This window comes from Sinohyriopsis cumingii, chromosome 17 (genome assembly GCF_028554795.1).
Source record: "Sinohyriopsis cumingii isolate HCF-2022 chromosome 17, ASM2855479v2, whole genome shotgun sequence".
Classification (NCBI taxonomy): domain Eukaryota; kingdom Metazoa; phylum Mollusca; class Bivalvia; order Unionida; family Unionidae; genus Sinohyriopsis; species Sinohyriopsis cumingii.
Window position 1 is genome coordinate 80,307,368 of NC_142977.1, and position 25,772 is coordinate 80,333,139.

Genomic DNA, 25,772 nt, shown 5'->3' on the forward strand with positions numbered 1-25,772 from the left:
TTGAAAGAAAAAGAAAAAAAGTAACGGCATGAATTATATATATATATATATATATATATATATATATATATATATATATATATATATATATATATATATATATATATATATAGCACCGTCTTAACGAATTTAAAATAAGTAACAGAAAAGAGTGATAATCACCAAGTTTTGTAAAATTCAACAAATAATGTATTTCCACAGGATACAAAAGTCAAATGTTAAAGTACTTACAGTATCGTAAATTAAATCACAAATAGTCCTGAACGTTCTGTCACAAGTCAAATATATGAAGTTCCAATTGAATTCCAGAGGTGTCACAAATAAATTCAGATATTGACTGTGTTGATGTGCCTGTAGTGTCGAACGTGCCACTGACCTGGAATGTGTTAACAGTTTTTCGATGTATTACAAAAATATAATCTAAAATGTCCGTGACTGAATTTATTACAATTCAAAATTAATAGTTTAGTCCAAGATTATTATTGAGCACTTTGCAATTCCAGTGAAAAAAAATTGGAATATATAAATCAACTCAAATGAAAAGCTGAATAGGATAATAAGACTGACTGTGCTTCGGATGGTACGTTAAAAAAGAATAATTCTTAAGTAAACAATTTTATATACATCTCTTGATCTAGGACGAAATTACCATTTTCTGGAAATACTCTGCCAACTGAATGAAAAATTTATTTTCTGGAACTTTCTAAACATGTCTGCTATTGACAGTGATCTGAATATTTAATCTATAATCATAGAAAAACTATTACCTATGTATGGTACTGTTTACAAAATAAATGTTACTGCTCAGGTAGACAACTTCATTTTGAACTAAGGTCAAATACAAAGTACGTGTATGCATTACATATAATCATGGAAAAAATCCAACAAACAATATAAAAATAAACACACACACACACACACACACACACACACACTAAAATACCCATTTACCTTTGCATGCCATTTATAGTGTCCTTTTCCTTTGCTAAGAATTAGGTTTAAACCTACGGTTGGCTTTTTGAATGATTTTCATACCTTAGATCTTTTCCGCACATAGGAAATTGTTGTTTTGTTCGGTTGTTTTGTCACGAATACCAGCTTCTGGCATGCAAAATTTGGCTTCATGCCAACAATACAGGACGCTTCACATCCATACTGGAGGATCTTTTAAAAGTGCAATATTACTCTCAATGGGCATACTTTAAAACTTAATTGTTGCTATTAATGGACTTCCTTTAGAAGTATAATATTACGATCAAACGCATCGTTTAGAAGAACAATATTAATATCATTAGGCATCCTTTAGAAGTACAATCTTATTCTCAATGGGCATCCTTTAGAAGTACAGTATTATTCTCAATGGGCATCCTTTAGAAGTACAATATTAATCTCAATAGACATCTTTTAGAAGTACAGTATTATTCTCAATATGCACCCTATAGAAGTACAATATTATTCTCAATAGGCATCCTTTAGAAGTACAGTATTATTCTCAATGGGCATCCTTTAGAAGTACAATATTAATCTCAATAGACATCTTTTAGAAGTACAATATTATTCTCAATATGCATCCTATAGAAGTACAATAATATTCTCAATAGGCATCCTTTAGAAGTACAGTATTATTCTCAATGGGCATCCTTTAGAAGTACAATATTATTCTAAATGGGCATCCTTTAAAAGTACAATATTATTCTCAATGGGCATCCTTTAGAAGTACAGTATTATTCTCAGTGGGCATCCTTTAGAAGTACAATATTATTCTCAATGGGCATCATATTATTCTCAATGGGAATCCTTTAGAAGTACAATATTATTCTCAATGGGCATCATATTATTCTCAATGGGCATCCTTTAAAAGTACAATATTATTCTCAATGGGGCATCCTTTAGAAGTACAATATTATTCTCAATATGCATCCTTAAAAAGTACAATATTATTCTCAATATGCATCCTATAGAAGTACAATATTATTCTCAATAGGCATCCTTTAGAAGTACAGTATTATTCTCAATGGGCATCCTTTAGAAGTACAATATTATTCTCAATGGGCATCCTTTAGAAGTACAATATTAATCTCAATGGGCATCCTTTAGAAGTACAATATTATTCTCAATAGGCATCCTTTAGAAGTACAGTATTATTCTCAATGGGCATCCTTTAGAAGCACAATATTATTCTCAATGGGCATCCTTTAGAAGTACAGTATTATTCTCAATAGGCATCCTTTAGAAGTACAGTATTATTCTCAATGGGCATCCTTTAGAAGCACAATATTATTCTCAATGAGCATGCTTTAGAAGTACAATATTATTTTCAATATGCATCCTTAAAATGTACAATATTATTCTCAATATGTGTCCTTTAGAAGTACAATATTATTCTCAATGGGCATCCTTTAGACGTACAATATTATTCTCAATGGGCATCATATTATTCTCAATGGGCATCCTTTAGAAGCACAATATTATTCTCAATAGTCATCCTTTTGAAGTACAGTATTATTCTCAGTAGGCATCTTTTAGAAGTACAATATTATCCTCAATAGTCACTTTTTAGAAGTACAACATTATTCTTAACGGGTATCCTTTAGAAGTACAATATTATTCTCAATGGGCATCATATTATTCTCAATGGGCATCCTTTAGAAGTACAGTATTATTATCAATGGGCATCCTTTAGAAGTACAATATTATTCTCAATGGGGCATCCTTTACAAGTACAATATTATTCCCAATGGGGCATCCTTTGGAAGTACAGTATTAATATCATTAGGTATCCTTTAGAAGTATAATATTAGTATCAGTAGGCATTCTTTAGAAGTACAATATTATTCTCAATTGGCATCCTTTAGAAGTACAATATTATTCTCAATAGACATCTTTTAGAAGTACAATATTATTCTCAATATACATCTTTTAGAAGTACAATATTATTCTCAATGGGCATCCTTTAGAAGTACAATATTATTCTCAATGGGAATCGTATTATTCTCAATGGGCATCCTTTAGAAGTACAATATTATTCTCAATGGGCATCTTTTAGAAGTACAATATTATTCTCAATGGGCGTCCTTTAGAAGTACAGTATTATTCTCAATGGGCATCCTTTAGAAGTACAATATTATTCTCAATGGGGCATCCTTTAGAAGTACAATATTATTCCCAATGGAGCATCCTTTAGAAGTACACTATTAATATCATCATGTATCCTTTACAAGTATAATATTAATATCAGTAGGCATTCTTTAGAATTATTCTCAATGGGCATCCTTTAGAAGTACAATATTATTCTCAATAGACATCTTTTAGAAGTACAATATTATTCTCAATGGGCATCCTTTAGAAGTACAATATTATTCTCAATGGGCATCCTTTAGAAGTACAATATTATTCTCAATAGACATCTTTTAGAAGTACAATATTATTCTCAATGGGCATCCTTTAGAAGTACCGTATTAATATCATTAGGTATCCTTTAGAAGTACAATATTATTCTCAATGGGCATCCTTTAGAAGTACAATATTATTCTCAATGGACATCTTTTAGAAGTACAATATTATTCTCAATGGGCATCCTTTAGAAGTACAATATTATTCTCAATGGGCATCTTTTAGAAGTACAATATTATTCTCAATGGGCATCCTTTAGAAGTACAATATTATTCTCAATGGACATCTTTTAGAAGTACAATATTATTCTCAATGGGCATCCTTTAGAAGTACAATATTATTCTCAATGGGCATCTTTTAGAAGTACAATATTATTCTCAATGGGCATCCTTTAGAAGTACAATATTATTCTCAACAGACATCTTTTAGAAGTACAATATTATTCTCAATGGGCATCCTTTAGAAGTACCGTATTAATATCATTAGGTATCCTTTAGAAGTACAATATTATTCTCAATAGACATCTTTTAGAAGTACAATATTATTCTCAGTGGGCATCCTTTAGAAGTACCGTATTAATATCATTAGGTATCCTTTAGAAGTACAATATTATTCTCAATGGGCATCCTTTAGAAGTACAATATTATTCTCAATGGGCATCTTTTAGAAGTACAATATTATTCTCAATGGGCATCCTTTAGAAGTACAATATTATTCTCAATGGGCACCTTTTAGAAGTACAATATTATTCTCAATGGGCATCCTTTAGAAGTACAGTATTATTCTCAGTGGGCATCCTTTAGAAGTACAATATTATTCTCAATGGGCATCCTTTAGAAGTACAGTATTAATATCATTAGGTATCCTTTAGATGTATAATAGTAATATCATTAAGTATCCTTTAGAAGTACAGTATTTTTCGCAATAGGCATTCTTTAGAAATACAGTATTATTCTCAATATGCATCCTTTAGAAGCACAATATTATTCTCAATGGGCATCCTTTAGAAGTACAATATTATTCTCAATAGGCATTCTTTAGAAATACAGTATTATTCTCAATATGCATCCTTTAGAAGTACATTATTATTCTAAATGGGGATCCTTTAGAAGTACAACATTATTCTCATTGGGCATGCTTTAGAAGTACAATATTATTCTCAATGGGCATCCATTAGAAGTACAACATTATTCTCATTGGGCATGCTTTAGAAGTACAATATTATTCTCAATGGGCATCCATTAGAAGTACAATATTATTCTCAATATGCATCCTTTAAAAGTACACTATTATTCTCAATGGGCATCCTTTAGATGTACAATATTATTCTCAATGGGGCATCCTTTAGAAGTACAATATTATTCTCAATGGGGCGTCCTTTAGAAGTACAATATTATTCTCAATAGTCATCCTTTAGAAGTACAATATTATTCTCAGTGGGGCATCCTTTAGAAGTACAATATTATTCTCAATGGGCATCCTTTAGAAGTACAATATTATTCTCAATGGGGCATCCTTTAGAAGTACAATATTATTCTCAATGGGCATCCATTAGAAGTACAATATTATTCTCAATAGGCATCCTTTAGAAGTACAATATTATTCTCAATGGGCATCCTTTAGAAGTACAATATTATTCTCAATGGGGCATCCTTTAGAAGTACGATATTATTCTCAATGGGGCATCCTTTAGAAGTACAATATTATTCTCAATGGGCATCCTTTAGAAGTACAATATTATTCTCAATGGGCATCCTTTAGAAGTATATATATATATATATATATATATATATATATATATATATATATATATATATATATATATATATATATATATCTATATATCTATATATATATATATATATATATATTATATGATAAAAAACACTACATTATACTTTTTTTTAAATCATTAGATTCTTACAAACGATCTGTGTCACCTTTACATTTATCGCTGACTTTTCAAATATTCGTGTTGCAGAAGAAGGGCAGCATCCATAGCAGATGTTGTACCTTATGATTTGAGTGATGATATACCTTGAAGTATCTGTCAGCTCGATATCTTTATCAGATACTGACTAAACTGACACATTGTTAACTCTCTCCTACAGCTGCAAGTTAAATGATAACGTTATGTTCTGCATCTTGAAATGCATGTTCAGATAAAATGCGAAACGCCCTTTTAATTTTTTGTCACACCGAGATACGTTATGGTTTATCCCATATTATTAAACATTCACACGCGCACTAACAAGTTTTAAACAGTCATTCAGTCTGTTTTCTGACATTGTAACTGACCCTCGTAGATTTGTGACGAAGATAAGAGAGCTAGACTATATGTCCCCAACTCAGTTAGACGAATCGTCCTCTCAGGAAAGCGCTCTCTTGAAGAAAGCTAAACAAAACTCTCTCTCTCTCGTAATACAATTTCTACACTCCTGTATTCGTTATTCTCGCGTTTAAAATTAAATCATCTCATGACGTAATGTTCTGAGGTTGTTCTTGGAATCTATGTTATTGTTAACAGTTATCTTTTGCTGTAGATCCCACTTGCAAATTTCCCAAAAGTGTGCTCTGAATTAAGAAGAATACTTATGCGGCCGCATCAGTCTTTCTAGGGGTGATGGATTGGTGTGTCCTAAATTAAACTGAATTGTATACATTTTTTTCTCAAAGTGACGGACTATTAGCATTATTGTAAATTTTGGATATTGAGGTTCGAACATTTCCTAATGAATCATATATGGAAAAAGGGAAAATTGTCACGACTAAGTTATCATTACAGTTTGCAAAAAAAGATAAGTTTAATATATTAGATTCTTTTCTTTACTTAAAGATACATCTTCCCTTTTTACGGAAAAACATAATTTAAGCAAAGCAATCCATTCAAGATGTGCAAAATCATGTTTAAAAGTTCATATTATTTCTCACGTATATTTGAAATTTTAATTCTCAGTGATAAAAATAAGTACAAAAACTGGAAAACCAATCGTTGTGAATTCGGTACAAAAGCTGGTAAACCAATCGTTGTGAATTAGGTACAAAAGCTGGTAAAACCTAGTTGTCGGGATATTGGTACAAAAGCTGGTAAACCTCACTGTCGTGAAACTGGTACAAAAGCTGGTAAACCTCATTGTCGTGAAATAAGTATAAAAGTGGGGTAATCCTCACTGTTGTTGAGGATGTTGTTGTAGGGTTTAACGCCATTTCTCAGCACAAAATAGGCTATACATGGCGGCCAATATCATTGGTGGAGGAAGAACCCAGAAAAACCCTGGAAAGAACCACCGACCCACGAGAAGCTACTGGCAAGTTTTCTCAGTTACCCACATTGGCCGCGTCCGAGACTCGAACCCACGCAGAATAGGTGAGACGGCAGTGATCAGTAACGATGAGCCATTTCGACCACTCGGCATAAAAGATGGTATTATATCCTCAAAAGACGTTTGTTATAAAATGTCTTCTACGTTTTCGCAGGTTTACGTTCAAAGGCAGTAATGCGTCGCCTTAATTTAGTTATGCTACCTAGTTTTTTTCGGTATTTGTGCGAGTTTAAAAAACGATCTAGATTTCTGGATTTTCCCCCCATTCTAACCTGATCTTTGACGTTTTAAAAATGCGCGGTATACAAATAAATTAACTTGCATTTAAGAAATTGTGCCTACTCTATATTTGTATTGTGTTCCTATTTGTACGTTATATATATATATATATATATATATATATATATATATATATATATATATATATATATATATATATATATATATATATATATATATATATATATATATATATTTGTGTGTGTGTGTGTGTGTGTGTGTGTGTGTGTGTGTTTGAGTGTGTGTCTCAGTCCATATATAATTTTGGTTAGAGGGGTTTGTCTTCCTAAGCATTTTGTCGAGGTTTTAGCTTTACTATTTTTGCATCCAGTATATATCCAGGATTATCCTGATGTGCTGTCAAATCCTACGCATACATACATGCATGTACACACAGACGCACACACACACACACATAGATACATACATGCATACATGCATACATACATACATACATACATGCATGCATGCATGCATACATACATAGATACATGCATGCATGCATACATACATACATACTGTCTTAATACCTTGAAGGCAAATGATATGTTTATTTCCAAGAATCAGACAGCTTTGTTACTTTCTTGCAAAATGTATTTATATATTTATTTCAGTTACGATATTTCTTTCTGCTATGGACCCCCGAATATTTGATTGAGTCAAAACCTTAAGTACTGCACTTATCTTCAGAAATGTATTAAATTTGTTAAGCGTATGTTTCCTACTAAGGTTTTAGCTTTTTATGTTGGTCTACAGTACGAAATGCAGCTCACAATAGCAAGCATAAGGAATAATTTCCCCAGCTTTCAGGGCCGTTAATAAGAAGCAGTTTGGTAGAATTCACTATCTCGGCTCTGTCAGAGCCTTAAGTTGGCAAGGGTCAAACTTAGTAGCCGAAGTGGGTAAAACTCAGGTTGACCTTGATAGCGAACGGGCTAAAATCTGAGCACATTGTAAAACTGCAATTCCTGTCCTATTCAAAACGCCTTTGTAAATAATTACACTGATTTTCAATTTTAGAATTAAAATAATTGCACTTATTATTCTTGTGATCAAACACTGAAACATTTCAAAATATTCACAGTAAGGTTATCATGTCCTATTCCCAGTGACTTCTTTTAAGAATGTCTCTGTTGGATTTTAAATGGTGTTATTGAAAGAATATATTACATATATATATCAGACTTTTTCACGCAGTGTGAAATTATGAAAGAAAAACAGGATTGGTATATTGTATACACTTCAGTATTTATCCTTTCTGCGGTTTTTCTTTGATAAATTTGATACGTTTACGTTAATTTGTTAAAGAAAAGGCTTATGATCGTCTGGTTTATTATATGTATGCCCCCGTTAACCTAGCCCAACTGGTATGAATAAAATAACAAAACCAATCAGGTCCTTTAAGTAAATTGTTCGTACTTAAATGAAGAAACTATTAAGCATATCATAATTTGCCCCTTTAGTCTCGCTACATTCCAGAAATGATCTCGGAAAATTTATTCCATTATTAAAAGCCATACTATCATGTTGGCTTCGATGGGTTTAAACAATAGGATAGATCTGTACTTATATCTACATCAGAAGGTCACTGAAAAATAACGTCTCCAGTTACGTACCGAGTCACACGCACAAGGTAGCTGCCAAACGAAATTGGATTTTGTTTTACCTATCATGGTATACGAAGGAATGCGGTTCTGTGTTTATTTCAGTATTTTCTTGGCACAACAAATATAACGACAATCGTTTGCTTCATCGCTTATTTACGGTGACGACCCAGTTTCAGTGGTGTTATGGTCAAAGAGGCGGGGTGGGATGGGTGGTTTGGTTAGAGAGTGCGAGAGTAGAAACATTTGCCTAGTTTTGTCTACTATTTAAAAAGATTTTTAAAAAAGAAGACAGATAGTAAAAGGTTAAACACACTGAAGAATCTCCACGTTCAGTATTTAAAACAATCGGCCTATGGCAAATGTAAAAGCCCCTGCTTTGCAACCTAGACGGACTTCGTTTCATCTGGAATCTAGAATTTAAATGTGATTTAAAAGGAATTTGATTACAATACTGCATTAAATCGGGCTTTTAAATTGCACAGGTACCTACATTATGTTCTACTCCAGTTCGTATGTAAATAACAACAAAGATTAATCCGCTTTAACCACTGGTCAGGACATGATTTGTGGTGAACTTGTATTCGTGCGATTTGAAAATTAAATATTTTTAAAAAAAAATAATATTGCATCGCAAAATCGCCCAGTTTAATATTTTCGATACATTTAATGAAATTTATGAAAGCAAAGATAAAAAGAGGGTTCCAGGTACTCTCAGTGGTTACGGCATTATACCAGTGAGATGGATAAAGGTTTGATTCCGACCATCTACCTAGATTGGCTACCGTGGCGAGTCCTTGGGCAAAACACTCGACTTGCCTCCACATGATATAACCTTCAATTGTTGATGCAACGTAAAACGCTAAAACAAACCAGACCAAAGTAAAAGGAGTTGAAGAGAATATGTATGACCACAAATGCAAAGAAAACAGCAAAGAACAAAAACAAAACGACGCAAACGTTTTATTGTTTTATGGTTTATTTATTCTCCTACGAGAAACCAGCAATAAATGCATATAAATTATTTTCATCCATTTATCAATATCGGTGACTATGCAATATGCACAGGTCGTACATAACACTCAATCAATAAAAAAAATAATATTATATTCTTTATATTGCAGACGTGCAAGCCAAATACAAACTAGCCCTTTAGAAGTTCAAATACCCTAATGTCTCAGTCACAACCGTAAACCTAAGTTTGCTGAGACGGCGGGAAACATTCATAAGGATTCAACTGTCACCATCTCCAAACAAATTAGACATTTCTATTCATATATAAAACAACTTATCATATTTGTTCATATATAAAATTCATCCTCATGCAAACTGTGTTGACCCAGACTTGCCGTAGCATGATGTGCCGGCAAATCATGGTCCAAGACACTTATTAAATCGCATGTAGAGTTAAGAGCTTATATCTTGATTTGCCCACTGATCCTACAAATGTAAATTTGGTTAAATGCAGTTTTCTTTCGGGTATGCTTTGTACACGACACAGTAACGTAGTAAAGGTACTGCTGTGTACCACTGGTGATATATTTGGGCAACTGTATTTTCTTTGATTTTTCACAACCTTCAATCCATTAAGATTATAATTAAATCGCCTTCTAAATTATGGCTTCAGTTAACAATATTTTTGCAAAAATATTGCAAGTGATAGATACCTCATTAAAAATTTATAAATAATGTGTTGCCAATAATTAGTTTCAGATCTGAGAAATAAAATGAATAAGACGTGTATCAAAAACATTTGACAGCACAGTATATACTTCTTAAAAACAACATGTCCTAATTGTATATAGCTATGGTACTGCGTCGATCTGCTGCGAGTTTCATAAATGCGAACAGATTCAACGATTTACCATTGCTGATATCATCGGCAAACAGGTAATACAGTCGCATGTAATAAAATGCATCGTTACCACTCTGGAATCCACATCAAGTACTGTGCTATCCAATTAGGTGTTTTTGTACAGTGTATTCCACACAGTTGCTTTCAGACTAATCACAAAAAGCAACCATGTTTTCTTATTTGATGAAAGTGAAATCTCGTTACAAGAGATTATTCACTGCATGCAGGTGCTTGCTATTAAGAAACAATATACACTTCATTTCACTACAGGAATGCAAACTATGAGAAAATAAAGAACAAACAGAACGTCCGCTGTTCATTTATAAAAAATTCAATATTTATGCAAGTTTAAATACTGTTATTTATCAAATGTTCACAATTATTAAGGAAAAAAAAACTTTAAAATGATTTAGAATCTTAAAAACAATGGTAAACAGTATGCAGTAGTAAATTATTCTTTGAGAAAACCTTTTAAGTCGCGAATATTCCACCACATAAACTAACTTCGCGAAAGTTTGACGACGCGTGCATTTTAGGATTGAAAATATTGAAGTATATTTAACCGTTCTTGTCTTTACATTTTACTTTGATTATGCAGAAATCAAAATATAGACAATGTAATTAAACCAGTGCAATTACATTCCCGTACTGGAATAAAATTACTGCCAGTCTGAGTTTGGTGAACTCAGTGTAAGGATGATGTTAGCAATTACGCCCATGTCGGGATCTTACGGGGGATAGGGTGGGGGTGGACAACCCCGGACAATGCTGTAAACTATAATATATGGACATGATGACTTAAGCGACTTGAGTAAACCGAGTATATTTACGACATAAAATTGTCACTAATTGTTAAATGACAACACTCATATTGTATCATGCTATAAACCAGAGTATATTCGTGATAATCTTGTGCACGTAATAACAAATTTGTATTTACCTGATTATCGTGATTGCATATCAAGCTTCAGCCTACTACACATGATGGCGATTTGGAAATACGAAAATGGACAACGACTCGTTGAAATTAGAGTGAATACAGTTTTGTATAACAAAAATGAAATTGCGTTATATTAGATCAAAAGTGTTAAGCTAGAATGGTTTAAGTACTGTATCAATCCGCCGCTTTCGCTTGAGAACTTATCTAAACAGTTTTTAAAAAGGAATCTCGTATATTTCTTATCAAAGGCAACTTGAGCCAAATCGGGTTCTCAGACTGTATTTACTCTGACTGAAATGTTCATATCGTATTGTTGATATAAATTTCCAACGTTCCATTTAAAAAATATCAATATTTTCCAAAACTGACGTCAAAAAGTAAAAGCCTTAGAAGACAAATATTTGATGAATTGGCACGTATTATTATTGATATGTATTAAAAATTAGCCTTTCTGCTTACAATTATATCCAGTTTTGTAGATAAATAAGCGTGATAACATTGTATATGTCGTATATAACAATAATTAACCAGTCTGAGTTTTATTAATGCAGTTAGTTAATTCTTTAAAACTATGAAAACGTTTTACTCTGTTAAGTTACTGAAAATACTTTGGTACCACGGCAAAATAGAGCTGAGTCTCTGGATGATAAACATGCCAGTTTTACAGTCTCTTTTTGTTTTGACCAAAATATTTTTACCACACTGTCTTAGAGGAAATTCTCTCTTCATCTTTCGAGATATGGGCCTATCACTTTCATACTTATATTAACAAAATAACTCTCATGGCCGGTTTTCTTTCCCCATTAAAAGATTGTCATTGCCTGTTTAAAACAAAAGGATTTACATTCAATTTAGAAAAGAAAACTTACACCATACGTAAATTAAATGGTTGTCATAAAATAATGTGTAAATGTAATTTCGACAATAAATATTTAGGTATGCTCTTTGTACAGTGAAAAATAAATATCACAGTGACATGTGTATACATAATGATTTATTATTGCACTTGTTCTAAGGGGGGTACATGCACTGCCCTTGCAATCTTTACAAACTTCATCAAAATGGCAAAGGAAACACACAACTAAATTATTCATATATACAATGAACTTGCAAATTTCTTTCCAAATACACATCTTTCAAACGGTATACAATTTCAGATTATACAGGACAAACCTTTGTTCTAATGCATAAATAGTGTTGTTCAATCTCACTAAACTATTATTAGTCATCAATCACTCCATTCACACAGTCACAACAACTTAAAACGAAAGCCCAGATATGATGACGACAAGCAGAAGAAAAGTTAGGACGTAGTTCATTTACATTACAACACAACTTTTGGCTGCTTCTTTTCTCAAAGTGGATTGGGCCTCGCCAATTTCACTGAATCTTTTTCTCTTAATGAAAGAACGCTGTCGTCTGAATTGAGGATTGTCCGCATGTTTGTTTCCAACAGACGACAGTGCTGCCACTTCTAAAACGTCCTTGACACTTTTTTCTGATGTCTTGGCCGATACTTCCGAGTAGACTAGGGCCTCAATTTGTTTAGCTACTTTCAAAGCCTGTGTAGAAAATAGTATATATATAATTAATGCGTTCAGAGAGCTCGTTTCTACATTAAAATAGTATCAAAAATAACACTCTAGTATATATAATCATGGTTTGTAACAAAAGTTGTATAATTTTGTAATTTTTCTGAAACTCTTAAATATCATTTGACCCATCCTTCTCTCTCTCTCTCTCTCTCTCTCTCTCACTCACTCACACAACCTTGACATGGAAAACAGCTGAAGAAATTAAGACGCCTACTAGTAGAATATATTGCTAATTTATTCACATTTTTTATGTCATTTAAATATAAACCTATTCGACCAAATGCAAATATATTTTTCGTCTGTATATACCTGTTCGTATGTGACAGGAGTCTGACTCCTTCTATCAAGTTTCTGGATGACTTTGTTGTCTGTGCGCATGTCTGTACCACAACCAACAACCATGATTGGTTGCACAGGGCAGTGTTCCCTAACTTCTGGATGCCACTAAATAAAAAAAGAAATAAAATCATGCATAATTTTTGGAATGATGTTCCACACGTTATAAATCAAATAAGAAATAAAATCGCTATATAAAACGCTTATATTCACACACACACACACACATATATATATATATATATATATATATATATATATATATATATATATATATATATATATATATATATATATATATATATTAATCCTATGATAGTGTGTGTGTGTGTATATATATATATTAAATCTCTTTCTCCTACGAGTGTTAGAACTTTATCAGAAAGAGAAGCACATATTTCCCTATTGTAAATCGAGACCAACCTTTACAGCGTTTATTTACACTTCTATACAGAAATACTTGAGAAGATTTATTATGCTGTTATACCTAACTAACATAAAAGTTTCCATTTAGTATTTTCCCCAAACTTGCGTGGGCCGGCTTTTTTAAAATATGTAACTAGGTTGTGTACCCCCAATACCCCTACGTCAGAAGACGCTTCGTTGAATAAGCACAGGATAAGAGCAAAATGCACTTTGATCAACGGGTCGAGTGTCTACAGTAGAATCAACGGAAAGTGATAACACAACGAACCTACACATCAGAATGTTTTTAAGATTGTGAGGAGTAATGGTATCGTTTTGCTTAGTCAATCTTGCGAGGAGAAAATGTCATACGAGTGCATAGCCCTATGGTATGAAGGGTGGCTTTTGTGCTACAAAAAGTGCAGGCGCCGCACTGTTTACATGGCCGTTTAGCACCAATTGATAGGAAGTGGATTGTGAACATTGACCAAGATATAACCCTGATAGGGTTGAACTGTTTTTATCCACGATCAGGAAACGAGAAATAGTCCAACTAAGTTTTGTTGTTTTGTCACGAGAATCATTTGAGCACAGACCAGAAAGCTCGATTCATAAAAATGGTCAGATAAGGAGCTTAAAGATTGGTGTGACTGGGAAGTATACGAATTTAAGACACGGGCATTGGACGGGAAAAGTGACAACATTTTAAAGAATGAAAACAAATGAACTGATTAGGAACATGGAAAAGCATTGAAATTGATACCAGAAAAACATGTAAAACAACAGTTTTAGAACTGCCAACACTGCGTTTTCAAATAGGCTAGAAAGAAAATCAAGTTCTAACACGCTTTCATGTTAAGAGTTTTAACCATTTTTTTCTTACTTAGTATTGCCTTTATGTACTAGTTTACTCCAAACTATGTGCAGGTACTCCTAGTGCCAAGTTTAAACATTCCCTATAATATGTACTGCTATAAAGATACCTTCTTTGACTGCTTACTTTTTTGCGATTAGTATAATTAAGCTATGAACTGACAACGAATTAAAGCATAGCAATCATAAAAACAATCAAAAATGAACAAAAGGAAAATAAAGCTCGAATTCTGGTCAGCAGGAATGTTTACCATTATATCAAACGAATTACATAATTTTTTTAAGCAGGATATGGAAACAGATTTTTCCTGCGATCAATATACATGTAAACGACTTGCTATTGTAACAGATGTTCTCCGGATACACGTTTTCGAGTATCAATAAAACTACGTCAAGTTTTTACTTGATATCTCCAAAATTTTGCAGTGTTTCCTAAAAGCCTAAATCATATACGCGTATCATGTTTCGAACTATATACCGTAATTCAACAATCTCCCAATACTCGCTGTTTAGTGGCGATGGTTGAAAGAAGTTCGCTAGCGATCAGAAAAGGTAACAATAAATTGCGCATACAGAAGTCCCTAATGTGATGATAGAATTACATAACAGAAACCGGAAGCCCAAATTTATAGCAGGAATGTTTTATGTCTAATTAAATGTCTGTATCTGCGCGTAAGGAGAAAACGTTCATAGTATCTATAATTGAGACCACTTCCAAAACTTTAAGGAGTAACTAATTATCTTGTCGTTTCTATCTATCTATCTATATATATATATATATATATATATATATATATATATATATATATATATATATATATATATATATATATATATATATATATATTATTTTGAACAAAGAGCAAGTTAAAACGTTTTGCTTGCATATATTTGGCTTATAATTTGCCGTTCTCAAACTGCGTCTATTGAGAATGAAATTTTCTAACTGGTCTTAAGCTAGATCGTAGACTGTCAGGTGTTTCGAATCAAAACATTTAAATGAAGAAAAAAAGCAAAGGCTTACCTTGGAGACAATATTGTGAAGAGAATCTGGATTTCCAACAGAAAAGCAAATGATGATAAGGTCTGCATCAGTGTAGGACAAAGGTCGTACCCTATCGTAACCCGCATCGCCTATAAAAACAGAAACAAAAATACCAAAATTAAATTTCGGTTGAATGCAAGACACACGTGTGTCTAAGACAGATCATCATGCTAACTATGCGTATATTTGCATGTGTAATATGTATGTGTACGTTTATGAATGCATCAATGGCTTACATATCATTTTGCCGCGATTTCATTTTCTCTGATTATTCTTTCAATCAAATTATTTCTTAATTTATCATATTAATATTAACATGCGTTACATGATCATTTGTATAAGAATGGATCAACACTTGAACAGTCAGACAACAAAACCAAAATTAATCTCTACTGCTGTTCTATGTGATGTTACTTTCAAGTTTTAAGGACAAATTACATCGCTTCGCAAAGGAAATGTGCCTGAGACGTACATGACCCAGTACAAACCCTGAAATTAACCGAGAAAGTTTGCGGTAGGATGTAGCAAGGCCTCCCGAGTGTCGGAAGCGGACAAATCGATGCCACATGGCTAAAATACGGGATACTAACACTTGAGCACAAAGCAATGGCCCCTTTTCGCTATCAGTGACATAACTCCATGTCTGTGGTGTTTTGCTCCTAAGAGCGTGGGAATTCTCACGCGGAGGAATTTGTGCCGATAAGGCTTTTCGAAATAGATTGCACGTGGAGAGGCGTATAAATAAGCATCAGAAGCAGTATTCCAGTGGTATAATTCTGCCACTTGCTGTGATTTAGGCGAGACAAGCCAATCGTGAAAATCGCTCGGGCACCTGTAACCGTCAGCTACTATCTTTTAATGAAAATTTTACGACCTGGACGTGTTTCAATTATAATCATACCTCACTCTTTATCAGAGAGATAAGCAACGTCACTTTTTCATGTAATCGATATCAAATAGCCACAAATGTGATAAATCTATTTCAAAATAATCGACCTTCAAAAGTTTAATAACTTTTAGAAAGTCTTGAAATTTTAGTTTAGAAACTTTAATTAACTAATGCCTGTGCTATCAGTTTTGAAAAGTCAATAAGCAAAATAAAATGTTGTAGATGTTGGCAAATAGTCAAAAGTTAGACCTGGCTATGTCCATTTGAGAGAGATTATATAAAGTGGATAATGAGCTGTACATTTTAAACATTTGCTATATCAAAAACCGGACGATTAATTTTGAATGAACGTGATTCGAATATCCTACACGTGTATTTTAATTCTTATTAGAAGAGATATATGACATTATGCTTTTTTCTGCTGTGAGTGCTGATTTAAGAAAATTAATAGTGAATTCGACTTCAAAAGGACAGAAACATTTACATTGCACATAAATATTAAATAATTCACAATGACTGTCGCCATCTATCGATTGCAGGCTTTGATGTTTGATTTTATGACAGAGTGAATTTCTCAAGACAGTCATGTTAGTATGATTCAGCAAACTAAATGAAGCAAATTTTAAACAAACAAGGTTTTATGCATCAAAACGTCCCCTTCATGACTATTGCTGTACGGCTGCTTATATATAAATCAAGGCATTAACAACAATAACGGCTAAGATGGCAATGGCGATGACAAAGTTGTGACGACGATGAAATAAACGAAGAAAAAGGAAGATTTATGCGGCGATATCGATAATGATAACGAAGAGGACGACGGCGAAACGTAAATATGTTGTATAATGTGATGATGTACCTGACGTGTCCCATATGGACATCTGTATTTTGTAAGTGGATGACACGTTGTACGTCGTTGTGTATGTGTCGAAACCCGTCGCTGTGTAGGCCTGAAATAAATAAATAAATAAATAAATAAATAAATAAATAATATCATTATCACCAAAGCAGAGCATGCAAAGCGAGGGTCATACTTTAAAATTGGTTGTTAGGAAAACTAAACTTTGCAGACAATATCACTTTGTAAAACACCAAACCTAACCAAACGCCTAGTCATGACAACTTTTTTTTTCAATACTTTTGACTGCATTGGTGGTGAAGCTTGGAGGTTTTGAAGCTGAGTGAGTTGAAGTACATGCAAAAAGATCGCTGACTAGAAATATACAACCACCACAAAAAAGAATTGAGGACATTATTTTAATCGCATGGTGTTGAAGATTTCAAGAGTGTTGACGAAAGGCTATGCTCCTTAATAAAAGGTGTGCCACATGCAAGATCTGATACGGGTCGCTTAATACGAAGTCACAATTCCACTTTCACTTTCTTTATATAACTGTCAACAAGGTAGTATAGTATATAATTACCGAACATGCAAACAGGCATAACCAGAACCATCCTCGCCGTAGTATACAATTCCCGAAAAGGCATACTCATAAACACACTCGCGGTAGTAAACAATTCCCGAACACGCATGACCCCAACCAAACTGGGGTTATTGCATAATTTTTTGAGATTGCAGTCTGGCAAGATGACAACACTTGCATTAAATTTTCACCTCGGCATTTATCATGGTGCTGTCTATCAGGCATAAAGCTGCTGATCTGGCAAAACTGTTGTCTGTCTGGGCTGTGAAATAAACTAACTCTACCAGTCTGACTTTCTATACATGCCTAAACTAATGAAGATCTCAGCTACACAAGTTATCACATATAAAAGGCGACATATGCAAACCCAATGAAACATCTCCATGAGAGATGGGTAAAAGTTTTTGCTTAATGCCCACTGCACTTTTGTGTAGTTTTTTACCGTCTCTTTTTAAATGTTTGCGGCATGCTTTTCATTTAGATAAATGCAAAACAGTAGTTCACTTGTATCTTGTTACAATTTAAATATAACAGGGATACATAAATTCTTCACTTTCAGTTTGTTTGTGAATTCCCTCTTTTTCTGGCACTGATTTAGATAAAAGATGCAGGTCTGCGACTATTTTGTCTGTGTCAAGAGTGCCAACACAGTCTTGTCGATGCGCATTTTTAAAAGCTTACAGTACAGTTTTCTGTCACTATTTATTGGACTGTAGACCTTTGCAATACCTAAAAAATATACATTTTAACACGATTACGTAGAAGGCTTCTTCGTTGTTTGCACTTGTCAATCTTTTCGAGCCAATAATGCATTTAAATGACGGAACTGCTCTGAAGATATATATATATATATATATATATATATATATATATATATATATATATATATATATATATATATATATATATATATATATATATATATATTTTTTTTTTTTTTTTTTTCTAATATAACAAGCTTTCAAGAGACTGTCCAGCTTAATAGCGATTTTTCTGCCTTAACACCGATGGACTGATAAACAACCCAGACATGGCGAAGTCATAAAATTTAGCGACGATTCTGTTTCGTGTGACACTGATATTGTAAAGAGACTGATAAGCGGTCATCCGCCATGACACAAGTGATTAATGCGAATTCGGACACGTGATACAAGCTTATTAGAAGATTTGTGTTCAACTGATTAGTGCTATTTTTCTAAACATGTATTCGTGAGGAAAAAAAATCAAATGGTCCCTATTACAAAATCCTCATTGTAATTTTATACAAGTATACATTTTCACGTGGATTTATCCTGTTATCGATAACAGGATTGATATTAGGTGACATGATTCCGCTATATTACCCTCACCTTATTTAATCTATTCCGGCCAAGTATGTGTGATAAAGAAATATCCCAACGGGCTATGGCGTAATGCTATATATAACAGCGGCCAATGGGACACGCAATAAATTTCAACCAAAAATCGACAAAAACCTTTATCTGTAACTAGAGGGTGTACCTGGATTTGTTACCGTCAATCCCTCTCTTGCTAAAGCTTTTACTTGAACTGAATGCAGGATAATTAGACCCATGCAGTATTTATCTTAGTCATTTGTACTATGAGTGTGGCTATATCAGAATAAAAACAGTTGGGTATATTGTATGACCCAATTTAGATATCACTCAAATTCAACAGATTATGGATGCTCCGTTACACATTTCAGTCATGTCAAAGCTCAACAATGTTTCGACGAGGCAACGCATAATGTTTTCCAGCTATAATGGATTTTGAAGTTCGCCTCTCTCTCTCTCTCTCTCTCTCTCTCTAAAACTGTGTCAGAACCAAACCAAACAGACCTAAAGGCTCAACAAGCTGTCACAAATAACGACTGGCAGCGCGGAACGTTTTCCTATATATATTCCACTGGTAATACATAATAACATACTGAAATTATCCATTTAAAAAATTATTCAAGGACAAGAACACTTCCCATCAGTTTTACAACTCGCTGAAGGCGGGATCTCCCGCTGTGGGAATGACATTTGTGCCTTCGAATCAAAGTAATTTACGTAATACAGTAATCCTTTTGACTGCCAAACAAAATGTTAATGAACAGAATACTGACAAAACAATTTCACGTTAAGTACAAACAAGGTATCGAAACAATGTAAATATTCTCAAACTTTTCTTATGTTATACGAATGGATCATTTTACCTACTTTTTATAATGTTAGACTTACATATAGCAAATAAATATTTCTTCTTTCGTATCGCCCCCACCCCCGACCGTGTTCGTTAATTACTGCCAGTATCTCCTAGCCGTTTATACACAGTCCAGAAACGAATGGACATGGGACAAAGTTGTAATACATTCGAAACAAGTAAACATAATGTTTAGAGGACTTTGTTGAAGTCTGCATGTTACGCGTATGCATGGAAATGCAAAGCATGATGGGAATAACAAGTCCCTGACTCAATCCAACTATCCTTCCAGTACTGTTAACTCTCTCTCTCTCTCTCTCTCTCTCTCTCCTTTTTCTGACACTGTCAGAAAACAAGAAAGCGAGGTCTCCTTGAACTAATCTGTGCAATAGCTGAGAACATTTTGTAAAATCAAAACTGAGCATTGTATTTTGCTTCCGTCATTTTGTATCCAATCGTAAAAGATCTTAAATGTTTGTATGAAACTATGCGTTTACAACAACATCTCATGTTTTATAAAGAATAGCATTCCATATTTTATAAAGCAAATGGACATCTCATGCTTTATAAACAATAATACCCCATACTTTATAGAGAATATACCAAAAAAGCTTCTTGGAAAATGTCAAAGTTCGTGGAAAATTAGCTCGTTTATCAAATATTTAATTCAATGAGTGAGAACTTTCGTTTGAATTGCACGCATCATTTCATATGCAAAAGCTCTGGCAGCTATTCTTTTATGTAAAACTCCCGTCTCCTCTTCATCTACGGGGTAAATAAATAACAAATGCTTTTCTCAAGCCCATCTTCTACTTTTGCAGACGAACTAAACTTTCTTAAAGTGAAATCAAAATAAATAAACAGTTGATAGATAAAATTGAGATAGCCGTGTGTGCGTATATACAATTTCTAAAATAATCACATCTGCTAAGGAGGAACCTCTTATTGCCATAGTTTGATACGGAAGAGATTTGGAAATGTCTTGTCTGAGTTTAGAAAGTGGAGTTCTTTTCATTATTATTCCCTTGCTTTATATATCAAATGTAAATCTTATGAGAGCGGTAATTTATAAAGATTAGATTTTCTTTACCGGTTTTGAAGCAATAAAGAAATTGAAATATACCGTACTGCGGGTTTGCTGCCACGTGAAGACTTGTTTTTCTCGACATTTAACCTTTGGTCTTTTCGGGATTATTGTAAACCTCTTTTGCGGCCGCTAAATTTTGCAGTTTCCAGATATCAACAAGCTTGCAGCGATTTCCTTATGCGGCTGTTCAATTCTTTGTGCATGTATTAAAAAATTCACGACCCTTTAATATCACAGATGTAATACTTCCGCGAAGGCTGCGAAAAAAGCACAAAAAAGTAACTTTCCAATTACATGATTTCAAACTGAAGAAAAAAAAATCTTTTCGTGCATCTGCTTTTCAATTTTAGGAGATGTAGAAAGCTGCGTGTTTTTAAGACAACGTAACAAAACGTAAAAGCACAAGGTAAACTGATATATAATACATATCCGGGACTGTATCACGATACATCTTTAAATGAAGTATGACTCCCTCAATGCGTTCAAGTCGCGGTGATACGGGATCAAACTTCCCCACTGTTACGACAAACAAACTATTTAACACAAAATGCAAGCCATATTTAAAAAAATGGCAAATTGTTGACCAGACTGGTATATACATTTATATTCTGTTTATCTCTGAATATGATTTTTTTGGTGTATTTTGATCTTTTCTTTTTACAGCAATCACATTATGAATGCATGCATTTGTTCAACACCTGGACCGGAATCAAACTATCAATGTTTTGTTAAAAACTGATTGTCATGGTAACATGTTTAGTCCTACCATCCCCGAAGCCTCACAATGAGGTGGTAATAATTTAGCCCTTACATTACCGGAATTAGCTCTACACGCAAGATGGGCGTATGTACCGTGATAAATGAAGTCATATAAAGTGAGGAACATGGACTGATAGTAACAGATTGTCAGATAAATTTCCCTCGGGAACAAAAACCAAAGGCTAAACAAGGTTGGGCCACATAATTTGCAACTCGCATGCTTTCGACGACACCGAACACACCGAAATGTACCAAGATAGTATCACATACTAGACGGAACATGATTCAGTAAAGAAGATAAGAAGAATTTCGGCCTTTGGTCATTTTATTGTTTATTCCTCCCCACCCACCACCCACACACACAAAAATAAAATTATAACAATTTTAATGTTTATTAATATTTATTCATTCATTATTCACCAGATAATCATAATTATCTAATTAATTAATAATGTTAATTAATATCATTGCTGAATTCAATGTATGGGACCCTCTGTGGCTTTTAATAATCAAATGGCTAGTGCTGTAGAAAGTAAAGCATCTTCTGTACCTTGAATCATAGCCTAGTTCGTATAGATATTTATAAAACAAGAATATTTATGATTATAAATTTTGTAAATACGTATAATTTTCAAGGCAATGTTACAACGTGAAATTCGTATAAGTGTTACGTGGCAAGGTCAAGCCAAATATCAAATCTGAAATGTTCGTTTTATGTATTAAAACTCTCCAGAGAAATAAAATACCGTACCAGTAGGTTCATTTTCATGTATATAAAAAAAAAATGCCCATAGAAATCAAATATTTTACCTGTGGGGTTCGTTTTAATGCAGGTAAAAATGCTCTGAAAATATTATACCTGTACGGTTCTTTTTTGGGGGTATTAAACATTCCTTAAGAAATCAAATATCATACCTGTAGGGTTCGTTTTCACGTATTAAACATACCTTGAGAAATCGAATGTCATACCTGTTGGGTTCGTTTGTATGTAAAAAAAAAAAAACATGCCTTGAGAAATCGAATGGCATACTTGTAGGGTTAGTTTTTAAGTATAAAAAACGACCAAAACTATACTATTTACATAAAAAGCATGACTTATATCACACTTAGCATTTTGTAAATATATACATTAAACAAAATAAATCAAAAATGCATGGAAAATGTTGGTAAAATAGGAAAATGTTTTTGATTATACAATACACACCTCCCATTGATACGCTGATTAAAATGTAGCAGAACCCTATTATAGTAAATGAAACATTTAATCGTTGTTCTGATAAAAATGTCTTTATTAGTATGCAGTTGAACTACCACTAAAAACTTCTTCCTTCGGCATCTCAGTTGCCTGATAGTACTATAGGATGAATATGTTTAGTATAAAAAGTCATATGGTCAAGAATACACGTGTTTATTATTAATCCATACTAATCCCCTAAAGCAGACTTAAACGTTGTGTAACCCTTATAAGATGGTATTTACATGTACACTGTAGTCTAATGGTATATATACATATATATATATATATATATATATATATATATATATATATATATATATATATATATATATATATATCGAAAAATCTTGTATAGTTATATTAATTATTGCTTACCTCATTGTAGTCTCCGTTTACATATCGTTTGATGAAAGTGGTCTTCCCACACCCACAGTCTCCAACCACTACCAATTTTGTCTTCACCATTTTCTCTGAACTTTCTTCTCCCTTTTGGCCCATATTGTTTTTAAAAATTAAAGTTTATCAGTGATTACCTATATTTTTCTATTTGGCAACGCGAAAAGCTCTAAAATTCGTGTCTAACAAATGGTGGTGACACCTAATGTTGTCCTTTCATCATTACATCCCTCTTTACTGTAACTATTTTCACTTGTGTCTGTAGTACCACGATATCCGCTTATTTCGTCATGGATTTCATTTGTTCTGCTTCAGGAAATATGAATATTAATGACGTATCCTGCGGCTAAGTTTTCTTATTTTAAATTTCTTTGATATCAAGTATGCGGGGCGATCGTCACGTTTATTACACCACTTCTGTAACACTCCTTCCTAAGAATCGTCTGTAACTGAAATGAAAATTATTCAATTCCAGTCGCTAATAAATCTCAGCTGAAGAAAACCTGAATGTATTCCCCAGGTTTGAATGGCAGACTTTATACACAGTGGATGTTAAGGCAGATGAATAGGTAGTATTTCTGAACACTGAAAACGATCTGGTTCACTAAGATATCACAAGGTTCACAAACGAAATACCAGCGCTGCTCTACCACCTCACCCAACAAGTCTCGACAACTTGTAAGCCCACTCTCAACATAACACGCTGCTTTGACTAAACCTAAAACCAGTCCCAGCTAGTTAGTAAGTAATAATTGACGAGTCAGCAATGGTTCACATTTGTGAATGAGACAACCATGTGACTTCTTATCTAGCCAATCAAAGGCTAGCTCAGTAGTGTATGCAATCTTCATGAATGAAACGCCAATAATACGCTATATACTGTATGCACATATTTTTTCACAGGTACTGGTTAACCAATAGCATCAAAATAGCGCTTTATATAGACTTTACTCACATTGTATGTTTAGATAAATGAAGGTAATAAGGAGAACTATCTCATCTACTCTGATATCAAAAGGAGAGCAGACGAAAATTCCAACGCTTTGAATTTGTAACAACACATATATCACTGCAGATACTTCTGTTAACAATTACAACAAAAATTAATTCTTCTTTATCAAAACTTGAAAGTGGTTCAAGTGAAACGAAAAACAATGCAATGGAATAAATGGGTACCATCTTCAGGTGAAAGCAATACATTATTAATCGTTTGCCTACTATAAATTGTGGTTAAGGTGTGGTACACGATTACGCTATGCAATTCCATCAAAAGGAAAATCACATTTCCACGCTCCTTCTTAGGTGTGGTAAATATGTAATAATGGCGACTGAATCCTCTCATACAGAATTTAATCAACACAATTCTCACTAACTGTAACAAAAAGTTCCTAGATAGAAATTGGTAACCATAAAAACAAACATAAAGAAATTACGGATAATCTTTTCAAAAATATGTTTTCAAGACACGGTGCGCATATTTGATAACGTTTAGAGTGAAGCAAACACTGATCTCTTGCAAAATGTAGTGATTCAATATATATGTCTGGTATGTATGTATGTATGTATGTATGTATGTATGTATGTATGTGTTAGATAATATAAAAATATCGAAAGAGAAAGGACAAAGTTGTTGAGTCTGTGTGTTGTGACGATTTATAAATTGACACCTAGGGCCAGGATTCACACTATCCTAGATTCTGGAACATGTACCTACGAGGGATGGGTAAACGATATTTATTTTGAAAGTATACCTCGTTACATGTTTTCTGTCACTGCATACAGCTACCTGGATTAATTTATTAATTTAGTTGTGGACTCATTAAATCAATTTTATAGTTAGTCGGTCATTTACCTCTCGATCAATCGAATTATGTCTCTTCCTCTGTATCTAATTCGTCTGTATCTAATGCGTCTGTCCGGCTATAATGTATGTATGTATGTATGTATGTATGTATGTATGTATGTATGTATGTATGTATGTATGTGTTAGATAATATAAAAATATCGAAAGAGAAAGGACAAAGTTGTTGAGTCTGTGTATTGTGACAATTTATAAATTGACACATAGGACCAGGATTCACACTATCCTAGATTCTGGAACATGTACCTACGAGGGATGGGTAAACGATATTTATTTTGAAAGTATAC

At 33.3% G+C, this 25,772-nt stretch overlaps 1 protein-coding gene across 1 annotated transcript; it reads right to left on the reverse strand.

Moving 5' to 3' along the window:
- Positions 1-9,560: 9,560 nt before the first annotated feature.
- LOC149779306 (rho-related GTP-binding protein RhoE-like) lies at positions 9,561-24,358 on the reverse strand. Its single transcript, XM_089939924.1, has 5 exons — positions 23,604-24,358; positions 17,397-17,487; positions 15,628-15,737; positions 13,299-13,433; positions 9,561-12,956 (listed from the first exon to the last, which is right to left on the reverse strand). The coding sequence occupies exons 1-5, from the start codon at positions 23,724-23,726 to the stop codon at positions 12,714-12,716; spliced, it is 702 nt and encodes a 233-aa protein (XP_089796050.1). The 5' UTR covers positions 23,727-24,358; the 3' UTR covers positions 9,561-12,713.
- Positions 24,359-25,772: the final 1,414 nt, after the last annotated feature.